Source organism: Capra hircus, chromosome 21, assembly GCF_001704415.2.
Source record: "Capra hircus breed San Clemente chromosome 21, ASM170441v1, whole genome shotgun sequence".
In the NCBI taxonomy this organism is placed as follows: domain Eukaryota; kingdom Metazoa; phylum Chordata; class Mammalia; order Artiodactyla; family Bovidae; genus Capra; species Capra hircus.
This window is the reverse complement of record NC_030828.1, coordinates 54,259,851-54,275,302: the sequence shown is the minus strand read 5'-3', so window position 1 is coordinate 54,275,302 and position 15,452 is coordinate 54,259,851. Positions and strand designations below refer to the sequence as shown.

The 15,452-nt window shown below is 36.2% G+C and overlaps 1 protein-coding gene across 3 annotated transcripts in view; it reads right to left on the bottom strand.

Moving 5' to 3' along the window:
- Positions 1–15,452, bottom strand: part of FAM179B (family with sequence similarity 179 member B) — a 76,028-nt gene that overhangs the window by 31,519 nt on the left and 29,057 nt on the right. For 2 of the 3 annotated variants that reach the window (XM_013973177.2, XM_018066410.1), the window contains exons 6-8: positions 15,070–15,302; positions 10,642–10,742; positions 4,293–4,445 (exon numbers count right to left, since the gene is read on the bottom strand). In XM_013973177.2, the coding sequence (XP_013828631.2) occupies positions 4,293–4,445; positions 10,642–10,742; positions 15,070–15,302 (487 nt within the window). The remainder of the gene's footprint in view (positions 1–4,292; positions 4,446–10,641; positions 10,743–15,069; positions 15,303–15,452) is intronic. The other variant, XM_013973178.2, reaches the window with a different exon arrangement.

The following is a 15,452-nucleotide window of genomic DNA, read 5'->3' as shown; positions in this document are numbered from 1 at the left end:
AAAACTAAACAACCCAATCAAAAGTGAGCAGAAGACCTAAACTGACATTTCTTCAAAGAAGACATACAGATGGCCGACATGCATGTGAAAAGAATAAACTAGGAGTACGGGAATAACATATACGTACTACTATACATAAAATAGATAAGCAACAAGGATTTATACAGGGAACTATATTCAATATCTTGTATTAATAATAACCTATATGGAAAATTAATCTGAACTACATTTCTTTAAATATACATACATAAAGCTGAATCACTTTGCTACATATTTGAAACTAACACAATATTGTACATCAACTATACCTCAATTAAAAAAAAATGAAACCTAGTTCAGACTAGGCACTGGATAGAAAAGAAAACTTTCTTTACTTAAGGAGTTCATACATATCAGAATAAGGAGTTTCAAAGATGTTAGAAAATAATCATAGCACAATAATCAAACAAAAAGAGGATAACCTTGAAGGAAAGCTTCTCACTCCTGGGAACAGATCAAGTCAATCTCACAGCAATCTGTACTTTCCTAGATTAACTTCTAACTCAGTTTATGATTATTTATTTAATTATTCTTTCTTCTACTAGACTGTAAGCTCTATGGGGATAGGACTCATGTCTAGCTTTGATTTTCATTCTTTTCCAGAGACCATTAGTACAGTGCTTGGCACACAGCAGGTGCTCAATAAATATGTTAAATGAATATTACAAGACAAAAAAATGAAAGCAAAATATAATTAATTTAAGGTCAACTGACAGAAACATCTGGTAGCCCCAGAAAGTGTTCAGTGACACAGAAACAAATCTCAGTAAATGGAACAATTTGCTCCACAATAGTTAACAAACGTAAAATCTATACATTAACTATTAAGAGGTGATTGATAATTAAATCTCATGGGAGGAAATACATACATAAAGACTATACCTAAGTAGTTTAATTTCATTTATAAGAAACACTCATATAACATCATTTTTTTTTTCACTGCACCTCTTAGCATGTAAGACCTTAGTTTCCTGACCAGGGATCAATCAAACCTCTGCCCCCTGCATTGGAAGTATGGAGTTTTAATCACTGGACCACCAGGGAAGTCTGATCTAGCATCATTTTTAATATTACTTTCACTTTTTACCCTATATTTTCTTTAAAGCAAAGAATTATTGAAAGAAATACTGCTCAAATCTCAATCCTAAAATAAAGATGCTTAAAAGATTCTTTGCATATGAACTACCCTTTTTTTGTTGTTATTTCTGCCCCATTTATTCAAATAGAGAAAGAGAAAATATTAAGTTATAGAATCTAGTTTGCTAGCAACAAACATCCATCTTAATCACTTTCTTAAATCGTTAATTGAAATTCAAGGTTACTATGCTAGAAAATGGTCACATTCAAAGGGACAATCAGCAGAGGAGAGAAAGAAGAGGAGGTTTGGAGAGCTAGTTCTAAAAAAAGTCTGAGGTTTCTTTCTTGCAAAAGGAATCTATTCACATCTGTCACTCATCACCAATATTTCTCCTGCGAGTCTTTTTATTCCTTTTAGCATTGCACTCAATATTTACTTTAATCTGATTATTTGAGGATGCAGGTTTTGCATGATTATTAGTTATGGCTAGATCATCATCACTGTATTAATTTAATATGTGGCTTCCCAGGTGGCTCAGTGGTAAAGGCCAATGCAGGAGACAAAAGAGATGCAGGTTCAATCCCTGGGTCAGGAAGATCCTCTAAAGTAGGAAATGGCAAACCCCCCTCCAGTATTCTTGCTTGGAAAACTCCATGGACAGAGGAGCCTAGTAGATTACAGTCCATGGGGTCGCAAAGGGTCTGACATCACTGAGTGACTGAGTGCACACATACGCACCATTATATACGAAACATAATACAGATGTAAAGATGCCTATATCTTAATTTTATCTTATACTACTCCAGACCAGAAGTATGGGGAAAGCTTTATAAAGAAGTGGATTTTAGCCGGTATTCAAAAAGCAGACATGGACTTCCCTGGTGATACAGTAGGTAAGAATTCACCTGCCAATGTAAGGGACATGGGTTCGATCCCTGGTTGGGAAGATTCCACATGCCACGGAGCAACTAAGCCACAACTAAGCAACTCAGTACCACAACTACTAAGCCCAAGTTCTAGGGCCTGAGAGCCACAACTACTAAGCCAAACAGTAGCAACTACTAAGCCTGAACACAACAACTATGAAGTCCATGTACTGAGAGCCTGTGCTCTGAGACAAGACAAGCCACCACGATGAGAAGTCTGTGTACTGCTAAGAGGAGAAGCCCCTGCTCATCACAACTAAAGAAAGCCTGTGCGCAGCAATGAAGACAGTGCAACCCAAATAAACAAATAATGCCAGAGGATAGGGCATGAATAGAGGTATACTAAGAGGTAATGCTTCCCTGGTGCCTCAGACAATGAAGCGTCTGCCTACAATGCAGGAGACCTGGGTTCAGTCCCTGGTTTGGGAAGATCTCCTGGAGAAGGAAATGGCAACACATTCCAGTATTCTTGCCTGGAAAATCCCATGGACAGAAGAGCCTGGTAGGCTTACAGTCCATGGGGTCCAAAGAATTGGACACGACTGAGAGACTTCACTTTCACTTTCAAGAGGTAACGCAAGAAAGGTAAGCTGAGGCAAAATTGTTAAGGGTATGAAAAAATGATGCTACAGAGTTGGAAATTTATTCTGTGAAAACCACTAAAGGTTTTGAGCAAGGAAGAGATGATTAGAAAGATAATTCTGGAAGCTTATGTACACTGAATTGAAAAGATGAAAATAAGGGACAAAATGCCTTATCAGAAGGCTATTGCAATCACCCAGGGAAGAAGCTATGAAAACCCAAGTTAAACTGAAAAAAACTGGTAGGACTGGTCACTGCCTGAAGGGTAAAGAGAAGTAGAAAAGATGACTCTAAAGTTTTAAGTCTCCATAACTGGGAAAATAATAATGCCACTAATAAAAACAGATAAAAAAAAAAGGAAGAGGAATAGGTCTAGAAAGGAAGATAAGTTTGGTTTTGAATATGTTTATTCTTGTTGACCAGATAGATCTAGCAGATGTTTGGTTTAGAGTTGGAAGTGTAAGTTTGATAGAATTTTCTGGAGTAGAATTAACTGTTGATCAAAGACATCAATATTTTTATGATCCAAAAAAAAAAAAGGTCATTGGCAGTAAAAGAAAATATATTCAGCAATTATTTGAAAACAATGAAATTACATTTCCTTTAGGAAGAAAAATATTTTTGTATTTGGTTTTTTTATATAAAAAATAAAATGTGTAAGTAAATATGAAAAATACCTGTCATCCTCTTTTGTATTAATAAAAACAATGGGCAAATGATCTTTCTCACAAAGAACAGATATTACGAATTATCTTACAGATTCAATTTTTAGAAATTTACCAAAACAAAAACAACAAAAAATAAGAAAAAGTGTCTAATCAAGTTCACTCTTACTCAATTTGCATTAGTTCCACAAAAAGTATACATGAACTAAAATGCCTGACTACCTGGACATATACGACTTAAGACGACCAGAGACGACAACAGTTGACCTTATTATAAAAGTTGCTACACACAAAACAATGACAGCTCCTTACATTTACTGGTAGACTACAATGCTGAAATACAGGTGACTTCTATTTACTCTATTTAAATATTTATGCCCTTCAAAATTGGGCTTCCCTGATGGCTCAAAATTATTGTCTCTTACTCTGAGGAAAAAATGTTAAAAGCAGCTGTAACAGGATCTCTGAAAAAAAAAAAAAAGAGCAGTCACAGAAGTGCTGCTTGCTATTAAGCTTAATTAAAAGAAAGAAAAAAAGGGTACATTGTTAACAATGGTTTGTGATAACAAAAAAACTTTCCAGGTTCTACCACAGGAAAATTATAATCTTGTTTCCACAGTTTTACTCCATGGTTACAACCTAAGTAGGCATATGGGAATCATTTGTTCATATGACTTCTCCATCCCATTTTACAGTGGCACACGTACAGAGTGTGTGTCTGTATGTGTATGTGGGTAAAGGTCAGCAAGGACTCCCTAGATTTAACCTCTTGGGTAATAGGTTCCCTGGATTGACTCCTGAGACATAACCATATATGAATATGTAAACTATGTGTTCTATTTAGCAGAATTATTTCGACAAACAACACATCAGAAGGGTAAGAAGAAAAGTCTCAAAATTGAGAAATCTCAGTTAGTTTTTCTTTATTGGCATGTTAATGGAAGATATGAAATTCAAAGACACTCAGTTCTAAAAATGAACTTGTGATTGAAATGTACTAACCTTTCGTATGCTTATAATGTCTTGGTTGTTCCTTATTTTGTATTTTTAAAGCACTAGGTGAAATGTCATGTGACCTATCCTCTTCAAAGTCACCACATCCAAACCCATAGTTCATACGATGGCCAATTATGCTTACACTGGATGTTGTAGTCCCTATAAAATAAAATACATAAAACAACTTATCTGAATGATGTAGGTAACACCATAGGGAAGTATGGATCTCTTCTCTATCTTGGCTCCTAATATTTTAGAAAGGGTTCAATAACACTAGAAATTATATTATATTACTTTTTAAAAAGTGTTACTTTCTTTTAAATATTGTAATATTTTTTACTTTACTAGCAGATCGGAACACTTATATGCTATACTATCCTATTTTATAAAACAGGCTTTAAAATGACAATGAAATAAAATCAATCATGTTTTAAAAATGTGATAGCCATTTAATGCTTAAATGAAATTTTACACTTTGCAGCACAACAAAATTATTTAAAATCTAGAATATTTAACCTATGTCCTGAGAAAGGGCTCCATTTCTATTTTCCATTTCTCTTTTCCCCCACTCTCATGGTCTAGCTTGTGGGGCAGTAAACTATGTTGTAAACGAGCTCAGAATCTGGACTCATGCTTCACGCTTTAAATCATAGTACTGCCACTTAAACTATACCAAAAATGGGCAAGACACTTAACTGTATTTGTAAAATGGGGATAAAAATATTATAACAGCTCTTTCAGAACCTTTCTGAGGATTAAATGAAGAAAATGTAAACGGCTTGTCACAGAGACTAGCGTATGGTAAACATCCAAATGTTACTTTCCTGTTTAAAAATAAAGCAAATCAAACCCTTAATGTAGGCCTCCTTTTAGTAAGTACTTAAAATTTTAATCTACATGTGAATGTTTAAACTGAACACTCTATACTAACACTTTGCAGTTGGTAAGACCACAAAACTACAAAGTGGAAAATCCCAGGCAATATATACTTGAGTCACCATCCATTTTTATGTATATCTACTATGTAAACCATTAAGTAATAATAATAAAATATAATTTAATACCATTGATGGTATTTTAATAAAAACAGGACAGTGGGGAGAGAACATAGCTGGTGACAGTTAGGCTAGAGAGTATTGCAGAGTAAAGGGCACTTGTCAGATTCACTGATGAAGATTTTAAAAATATCTGATATTAAATGATACAGATCTTCTGGAAGTAACATGGATATCCTTCTAAATTCTTCTTGGTTTTGATAGTTAATTCATAAAGTAAGCTTCATAAAGATACTGGCTTTGGATGGAAATGCTTTCTACTAATAGTTGATAACAAAAGCTACAGGAAAATAAGTTTACTGTAACATTTATTAGGAACTTTAGCACAATGTGCTATAGTAGGGTAGTGGTATAATCAATGTAAAAATCTTTATTGGAGATGCTGTAGTATAGACAGATTAGATTTACAATTCTGACATGATTATTTTTATATTCAGGTAGCACTGGAGAAGGAAATGGCAACCCACTCCAGTGTTCTTGCCTGGAGAATCCCAGGGACAGGGGAGCCTGGTAGGCTGCTGTCTACGGGGTCGCACAGAGTCGGACACGACTGATGCACCTTAGCAGCAGCAGCTCTTATTCTAAGCATTATCATTTTTATGTCTCACCAATTACAACAATAAATTGTACAAATGACTTGCTTACTAAAACCAACACAAAACCTATCCTAAATAATCAGAAAATGTAAATCCAAATTAATAAAATCGTAAACCATCCAAACTTAACACTTTGGAAGCATATTAAATTTAACCAAGAATTTCTCATAGTAAATTCAGTAACAGTATTTCCAAAATTTGATCTGAGAAATACCTAACTTATTTGTTAAAAATATATATTTCCAACCCCGAAGATTGATTCAGTATGTATAAGGTGAGGCCCCAGAATCTATATTTATATGCATTACTCACGATTCCTAGTATTAGGCAAGTTTGAAAAACACTATTAGACAAGTTTGGGAAACTGAACATTGCATATAGAAGCATATATTATTATAAGACCTATCACTCCACTAAAATTTAAATGACTCACAAGCTGATACAACTAGGGTTAGTTGCTGTTCAGTCACTCAGTCCTGTCTGATTCTTTGCAACTCCATGGACTCCAGGATTCCCTGTCCTTCCCTATCTCCCAGAGTTTGCTCAAACTCATGTCCATTGCTTCGATGATGCCATCCAACTATCTCATCCTCTGTCGCCCACTTCTCCTCTCACACTCAATCTTTTCTACCATCAGGGTCTTTTATAGTAAGTCAGCTCTTCATATCAGGTGGCCAAAGTACTGGAGTTTCAGCTTGAGCATCAGTCCTTCCAAGGAATATTCAGGGTTGATGATTGACTGGCTTGATCTCCTTGCTATCCAAGGGGCTCTCAAGAGTCTTCTCCAGCACCATAGTTCAAAAGCATCAATTCTTAGCATTTAACCTTCTCTATGGCCCAACTCTCACATTAATTCCAAGGATATTCTTCCAAAGTAGGTTCCATTTTAGAAACTGAATACAACCTAGCAAGAAAATATCTCTTCAAACTAATAAATAATTTCTTAGGATGATCCGCCTTAAAAAAGAACTGAAGACTAAGTTTATGTATTATATTAATATTTCTTTGGGTCTTTCCCTTTAGGAGAACAAATACTTACCAAGTGCCCACTATGTAGTAGGTGCCTGATGTATGTTATACATTTAGATCTTCACTACCCTTCTCAAGGTTTGCATCACCAAATGAGGAAATTGAGTTTCCAAACAATTAAGTAACTTCCACAGAACATGCATATGATTATTAAATATCAAACTGAGATTCCAGTTGGGTTCTCTCAGACTCCAAAGTACATAGGCATTGTCTTCTTGTGCTTAGTAGAATAACTATCTCTTAGTCTAACACACAAGGTTTGTGGAAGACAGTTTACCAGGTACATGTGGTTGAGTTCAGCATTTATAATTATGACAGGTACCTGTCATAAATAATTTCTGAGAATCAAGAATCTGAGAGTCCAAAAAAGTAAAATAATTGTAAAACCACTATAAAAATGTCAGTGTAATGACACTGCAAAAGAGGTAATATGAATTTTATTTGTGAATTGGTAAGGCATCAGGAGAAAGCAACTTGAGTTGTTTTCAAAGTAGCCTGGTGTATGGTATGGATTTCAGATTTCATCCAGAGGAATCAGCATGTACAACTGCAAAGAGATAGGAAATGGTACTGAATGTGGTCTGAGTTAAATGGATCACAAGATAGAGAGCAAAAAGGAAAATGAGGCTAGAGTGGTTTGCATGGACCAGATCACAGAAGAATCCTCTGAATAAATTTACACTGGGCAATATAGTCAATTTTGCATTAGGGGGAATGGACTGAGTGAACGAAACCAAAGCTGGAGAGAAATGTTAGGTGGCTAAGTAAAAAATGCTTAAGAGTGATAGTGGGAATTAAAGAGATGAAGCTAAGACATAATTCAATTCAGTTCAGTTCAGTCACTCAGTTGTGTCTGACTCTTTGCGACCCCATGAATCGCAGCACGCCTGGCCTCCCTGTCCATCACCAACTCCCGGAGTTCACTCAGACTCACATCCATCGAGTCAGTGATGGAGGAAGAAATTTAAAATCTTAGCAAACAATTAGATACAAACACAACTTTTTAAGAGAGTACTTATAAGTTAAAGTAGCCTTAAGGTTATAGGACTTTTACACTGAGATCATGTGAAAATAAATAGCATATCCTAAATTTATTGTTGTTGTTCAGTCCCTTAGTTGGATCCAGTTTTTTGTGACCCCATGGGCTGCAGCATGCCAGGCTTCCCTGTCCTTCACTGTCTCCTTGAATTTGCTTAAATTCACATCCAGTGGTGCCATTCCACCATCTTATACTATGTTGTTCCCTTCTCCTCCTGCTCTCAATCTTTCCCAACATCGGGGTTTTTCCAATAGTTGGTTCTTCACATCAGGTGACATACTGGAGTTTCAGCTTCCGTGTCAGTCCTTCCTATGAATATTCGGGACTGATTTCCTTCAAGATTGACTGGTCGGATCTCCTTGCAGTCCAAGGGACTCTCAAGAGTATTCTCCAGCACCACAGTTCGAAAGCATCAATTCTTCAGCTCTCATCTTTCTTTACAGTCCAACTCTTAACATCTGTACATGACTACTGGAAAAACCACAGCTTTGACTATATGGACTATTGTCAGAAAAGTGATGTCTTTCCTTTTTCATACACTGTCTAGGTTTGTTATAGCTTTCTCTCCAAGAAGCAAGTGTCTTTTAATTTCATGGCTACAGTTTCCATCTGCAGTGATTTTGGAGCCCAAGAAAATAAAATCTGTTTCCACTTTTTTCCCATCTATTTGCTATGAAGTGATGGGACCAGATGCCATGATCTCATTTTTTTAAATGTTGAGTTTTAAGCCAGCTATCTCACTCTCCTCTTTCACTTTCATCAAGAGCCTCTTTAGTTCCTCTTCACTTTTTGCCATTAGAGGTATATCATCTGCATATCTGAGGTTGTTGATATTTCTCCCGGCCATCTTGATTCCAGCTTGTAATTCATTCAGCTTGGCATTTTGCATGATATACTCTGCATATAATTTAAACAATTAGTGACAATATTCAGCTTTGACATACTCTTTCCCAAATTTCAAACCAGTCTGCTGTCTCACGTTCAGTTCTAACTGTTGCTTCTTGACCTGCATACAGGTTTCTCAGAAGACAGGTCAGGTGGTCTGGTATTCCCATCTCTTTTAAGAATTTTCCAGTTTGTTGTGATTCACATAGTCAAAGCTTTAGCATAGTCAATGAAACAGAAGTAGATACTTCTCTGGAATTCCCTTGCTTTTTCTATGATCCAGTGGGTATTAGCAATTTGATCTCTGGTTCCTCTGCTTTTTCTAAATCCAGCTTGTACATCTGGAAGTTCACAGTTTATATACTGCTGAAGCTTAGCTTGAAGGATTTTTAGCATTACCTTGCTAGTATGTTAAATAAGCACAACTGTACAGTTTGAGCACTCATTGGCATTGGCTTTCTTTGAGATGGGAAAGAAAACTGACCTCTCCTAGCCTTGCGGCCATTGATGACTTTTCCAAATTTGCTGGCATATTGAGTACAGCACTTTTAGCAGCAGCATCTTTTACGATTTGAAATAGCTCAGCTGGAATTTCATCACCTCCACTAGCTTTGTGCATAGTGATGCTTCCTAAGGCCCAGGTGACTTTGCACTCCAAGATGTCTGACTCTAGGTGAGTGACCACACCATTGTGGTTATCCAGGTCATTAACAGCTTTTTTGTATAGTTCTCCTGTGTATTTTTGCCACCTCTTCTTAATAGCTTCTGTCTCTGTTAGGTCCTTGCTGTTTCTGTCCTTTACCGAGCCCATCTTTGTATGAAGTGTTCCCTTGGTATCTCTAGTTTTACTGAAGAGATCTCTAGTCTTTCCTTTCCTCTAGTCTTTCCTATTGTTTTCCTCTATTTCTATGCATTGTTCACTTAAGAAGGCTTTATTATCTCTCCTTGCTACCCTCTGGAACTTTGCATTCAGGGGGGTATATCTTTCCCCTTCTCCTTTGCCTTTTGCTTCTCTTCTTTTCTCAGCTATTTGTAAGGCCTCCTCAGACAACCACTTTGCCTTCTTGCACTTCTTTTTCTTTGGGATGGTATTGGTCACCGCCTCCTGTACAATATTACAAACTTCTGACCATAGTTCTTCAGGAACTCTGTCTACCAGATCTAATCCTAGTTACAATTAATTCATAATTCAATAGTTTTACAAATCATAAAGAAGACCACATATAGATTCCATCCTAAATGGATGAGAATCCAAGTACTTTTCTAATTTGTTACCAATAACAGAATCTATTTTCTAGGAACTGACGTTATAAATTAGTGACTTCCAGGTTGGTCTGTAAAATGTTTACACAAGGTACACTAGTTAAATATTATTTTTAAAAGAAACTGTGTTGTTTGGTTCCCTGGTGGTTTCTAAAGTATGCTGTGCATTAGAATCACCTAGAGTTCTCAGAAACTTTGATGTCCAGGTCGCATTCTGTATCAATTAAATCAAAATGTCCTGGCATAGGAGCCAATATGGGTAACTTATAGACTTAAAGGAGGGACCAATTATACAGGTAAGTATTTTTTCTTCCATAAATAATACAGTATTTATTCTTGCCACAATGGCCTTTTAAGGAGTTAAAAGATGATTAGTCTTAATTGGTAATTACAAAACTTCTAAATCTAAAATGCATTTGCCATCAGTCCATCACTTATTTATCATCTAAAAATCTATAAACCGTATTTATGACAGATTCATAGAATACCTGTACTGGGGCTTTGTTCAGCTACCTGAGAGTTCTTATTCTTTGCCGAAGAAAGTCTTGTTGGACAAGGTTTTGATCCAAAAATTGGAAATATGTCTGACCTACAATGAAACAAGATAATTTCAATAAATATTGATGATCCAAAGCTATTAACATTCTTATATAAAACATTCTCTATACTTTAATTAACTTATTAGACTTAGATAATAAGGCAGGAAAAAGTATGAAAAAATAAGGCTAAGAATATTTCTTATTGGTATTCCTAGTTCACCTTTTGAACTTCCAACCTTTTCAACGTATCAGTTCGGTTCAGTTCATTTCAGTTCAGTTGAGTTGCGTCTGACTCTTTGCAATCCCATGGGCTGTAGCACACCAGGCTTCCCTGTCCATCACCACTCCCAGAGCTTGCTCAAACTCATGTCCATTGGGTTGGTGATGCCATCCAACCATTTCATCCTCTGTCATCCCCTTCTCCTCCTGCCTTCAATTTTTCCCAGCATCAAGGTCTTTCCCAAGGAGTCAGCTCTTCGCATCAGGTGGCCAAAGTATTAAGAGTTTCAGCTTCAGCATCAGTCCTTCCAATGAATATTCACGATTAGTTTCCTTTAGGATTGACTGGTTGGATCTCCCTGAAGTCCAAGGGACTCTCAAGAGTCTTCTCCAACATCACAGTTCAAAAACATCAATTCTTTGGCACTCAGCTTTCTTTATTGTCCAACTCTCACATCTATACATGACTACTGGAAAAATCATAGCTTTGACTATATGGACCTTTGTTGGCAAAGTAATGTCTCTCCTTTTTAATATGCTCTCAAGGTTTGTCATAGCTTTTCTTCCAAGCAGCAAGCATATTTTCAACATATGGTCAACCCTTAATTATTCATGAGAGGATTACCAAAGGAAATTAAGACACTGCAATTTGTGGTGTATAATCTTTCTTTTCATTGAATTATGCAAGCCCCTTCGCCACAACAAGGCTGTGATCCAGGAAGAGGATATGCAGAATACATCATTCAAAATGCCAGGCTGGATGAATCACAACCTGGAATCAACACTGAAGGGAGAAATATCAACAACCTCAGATGTGCTATAGATGATATCATTCTAATGGCAGAAAGTGAAAAGGAATTAAAGAGCCTCTTGATGAGGGTGAAAGAGGAGAGTGTAAAAGCTGGCCTGAAACTCAACATTACAAAAACTAAGATGGCATCTGGTCCCATCACTTTAAGGCAAAGAGTAGGGCAAAAAGTAGAAATAGTGACAAATTTTATTTTCTTGGGCTCCAAATTCACTGTGGATGGTGACTGCAGCCATAAAATTAAGACACTTGCTCCTTGGAAGGAAAGCTATGACAAACCTAGATAGCGTATTAAAAAGCGGAGTTATCACTTTGCCGACAAAGATCGATGTAGTCAAATGTAGTTTTTCCAGGAGTCATGTACACATGTGAGAGCTGGGCCATCAACAAGGCTGACTGCAAAAGAACTGATGCTTTTGAATTGTGGTGCTGAAGACTGTTGAGAATCTTCCTGGATTGCAAGGAGAACAAACCAGCCAATCCTAAAGGAAATAAATCCTTGAATATTCATTGGAAGGCCTACTGCTGCAGCTGAAGTTCCAATACTTCGGCTACCTGACAAGACAAGCTGACTCACTGGAAAAGACCCTGATGCTGGGAAAGACTGAAGGTAAAATGAGAAGGGGGAGACAGAGAATGAGAGGTTAGATAGCATCATCAACTCAGTGGACATGAATTTTGAGCAAACTCAGAGACTGTGGAGGACAGAGGAGCCTGGTGTGCATGGGGTCGCAAGGAGTTGGACACGACTTGGTGACTGAACAACAACAAATCTTTGCGTGTGTGCATTGGGTTGGGGGGAACCTGATCCAAAAACAGTCCATTCCAGAACTAAGCCAAATGATTCCAGTTATCTAATATATTATCTACCTTCATATATAATATAAAAATAGGGACTTTACAATAAGTAAGAGATCAGCAACAAGTGAATTTAGCAAATGCGTGCTTTCTTCCTGGACTATTTTTTTGCTATTCTTTGACTTTAAAAAGGCCTATAGGCCTTGTTTCACAAAGAAATCAAACTGAAGAATATTAAGTCTGTAGATAAGGGAACTGTTTGAAATCAATAAGAGCTAGTATGCCAATAAGTTAGTGATGGATATTACAAAGAACAGATTTAACAAAGAAGTACAATTTTTGTAGGTGGGCAGGCATATTTGTTAATTGGCCTAATGAGAAATCAATGCTAAAAATTTTAAGAATAATTACTCTAGATTAGATGACCGTCAATTTACATTGATTACATTGACTGTCAATTTACACTATACTGGGTGTATTGGAGTTGGATGAAAGAAAGTATTTCATTCCGTAGAAAAGTGTTTCTCAATAATTTTTCCTTCCCAATCTACATTAAGGATGAAAGCCCTGTAGTCAGTAGTAGTGACTTTCTTTGGCAATGATTCTTAAGGCAGGATGTAAGCAGGTTGAGAATTACCGCTCTTAAACTAATAAAATTAAATGTGGAAATAGTAAATTCACTAAAGATAATTCAGTCCATAACTGAGGGTATACTGAATTCCTTTTATATAGAGTTCAATATCTGAAGAGACAGTTCAATACCTGTCTCATGTTTTTAAATGAGACAACATCAGGAATAGTAAATTCTAAATGTTGTAATATAAAAATGAACTTTCATTCCCAATTGTGTTCCAGATTACTTACAGAACCTTGAAACTGTAAGAGTATATAATATAAAATTTCACATCTTTGGAAGATAAAGGAAAAACTTTAGGTCTAAAAGATAAATGTATATATTTTAAATGTCTGATAACTTCACCAGCCAACACAGCCATTCCAAATTCATTTTGTAAATCTATTACATTATTCTACCCAGGTAATTACAACAAAGGAATTTCCAGTAAGAAAAAATTTCCAAATGCAAAATAAGCTGCTACTGAAGTTAAAAAATATGGGGAAGAAAATCTGGGATGAGACAAACCTTTCACAACAGACACAAAAATTTGGTTTAATCCTATGTACTGCTGAAATAAAATACCCTTTCATATTAATGTTCAGAGAACACCATCTTTCCTTTAAATATGTAATCTCTACCTATATTATTAGGGGTTCTAGTTCACTTAAGTGAAAATAATTTAAATTTAATTTTAAATATTTACTTCCAATGTCAATAGGTATATATAAACATGGGCTTTCAAGGTGGCAAAAGTGGTAAAGAACCCACCCACCAATGTAGGAGATGTAAGAAGTGCAGGCTGGATCCCTAGGTAGGGAAGATGCCCTGGAGGAGGGCATGGCAACCCACTCCAGTATTCTTGCTTTGAGAATCCCATGGACAGAGGAGCCTGGTGGGCATAGGGTCGCAAAGAGTCGGATACAAATGAAGCGACCTAGCAAACATATATATACATGGTATAGGATAAAATCAAAGGAAAACGAAATTAAACAGACCACCACCAACAAATGTTAAAAAGGATGTGAAACAACTGAAACCGTCATGCATTGCTGATGGGAGTGTGAAACAGCAGAAGCATCTTAGAAAACTGTTTAGCAGTTATTTGAAAAGTTAGATGTCCATGTACCCAAGACCTAACAATTCTACTCTTAGGTTATTGTCTAAAGTAAAGGGGAATACCCCTGAAACTAACACAACATTGCAAATCAACGATAGTTCAATATAAAGTAAAATTTAAAAAATAAATAACTAAAATGAAATAAAATAAAGAGGGAAAGGATTCCCCAAAATCCTAGAATAGGGTCACGAACAATTTCAAAAATCAAGGTAGGATCACTCTTTTAAGATTGAGAGGTTATTGAGGTAATCTGGAAAAGTTTGTCAAAGTGCTATGCTGTCAGCGTAGAATGATCAGGACTCTCATTCTAGCACTATTGTGGTAAGGAAATTTCCAAGAGGGCTACAAAAGCTATGGCATGGAGTCCTAAATTCCCACAAGGTAATGGAATAACAAAAGAAGTAGTTGGGAAATGGCTGGGTGGAGTTTATCCACATCAGAGGAAATTAGTGCTGAGTTTTAAACAAAAGCAATAATATCAGCTATTAGTCAACTGCCAAAGAGTTAATGATACAGAAAAGAGCTAAAGGACAAACAGTATTAGGATAAAGCTTAGATAGGCAGAATAACAAGTGCAACTCTGAGACTAGGCTTTATATTAATTTAGTTGGCGTTGTGTTCTGTCTCTCCTCCCACACCCCAAACTAAGGCTAAGCAAGGTAGTATCTGTAAACTTTCCTGTTTTCTTTTAATTGTACTTCAATGTTTTAAAAACTAGTAATTAAATAATTTCAAAGTTTTTTTAAAAAATATGATAATAGAGCTTCAGGCTAAAAATTATAGATTAAAATTCATTTAACACATCAAAAAATAAAATACATTATTCTCTTCCCCTGGGGAGTTGTCGACAGAGAAGAAGTCAAGGATTCTTGGCTGTAAACTCCACTTTCACTGTAGGAACTGATATTTGGAGAGGAAGATCGCGATGGGGAATCCACAGTCAAGTCAAGCTTCATGGCGGAATCTGGGCTTTCAAGATCAGAAGTACTGCCACTCAGTTTTGCTCTTTTCTTAGCTGCGCTATTACGAAGGGACCTAAGAGAGCTCTGCATCTAAGGAAAAAAAAAAACTTTACAAAATAATTATACAAATAAAAGTTATCCTTAGATTTAAAACTCTAATAACTAAACTGAGCTAGCTACTCTTCACTCTAACACTAACAAGATGGATGTTAACATATCTATATATAGTATAAATACAGA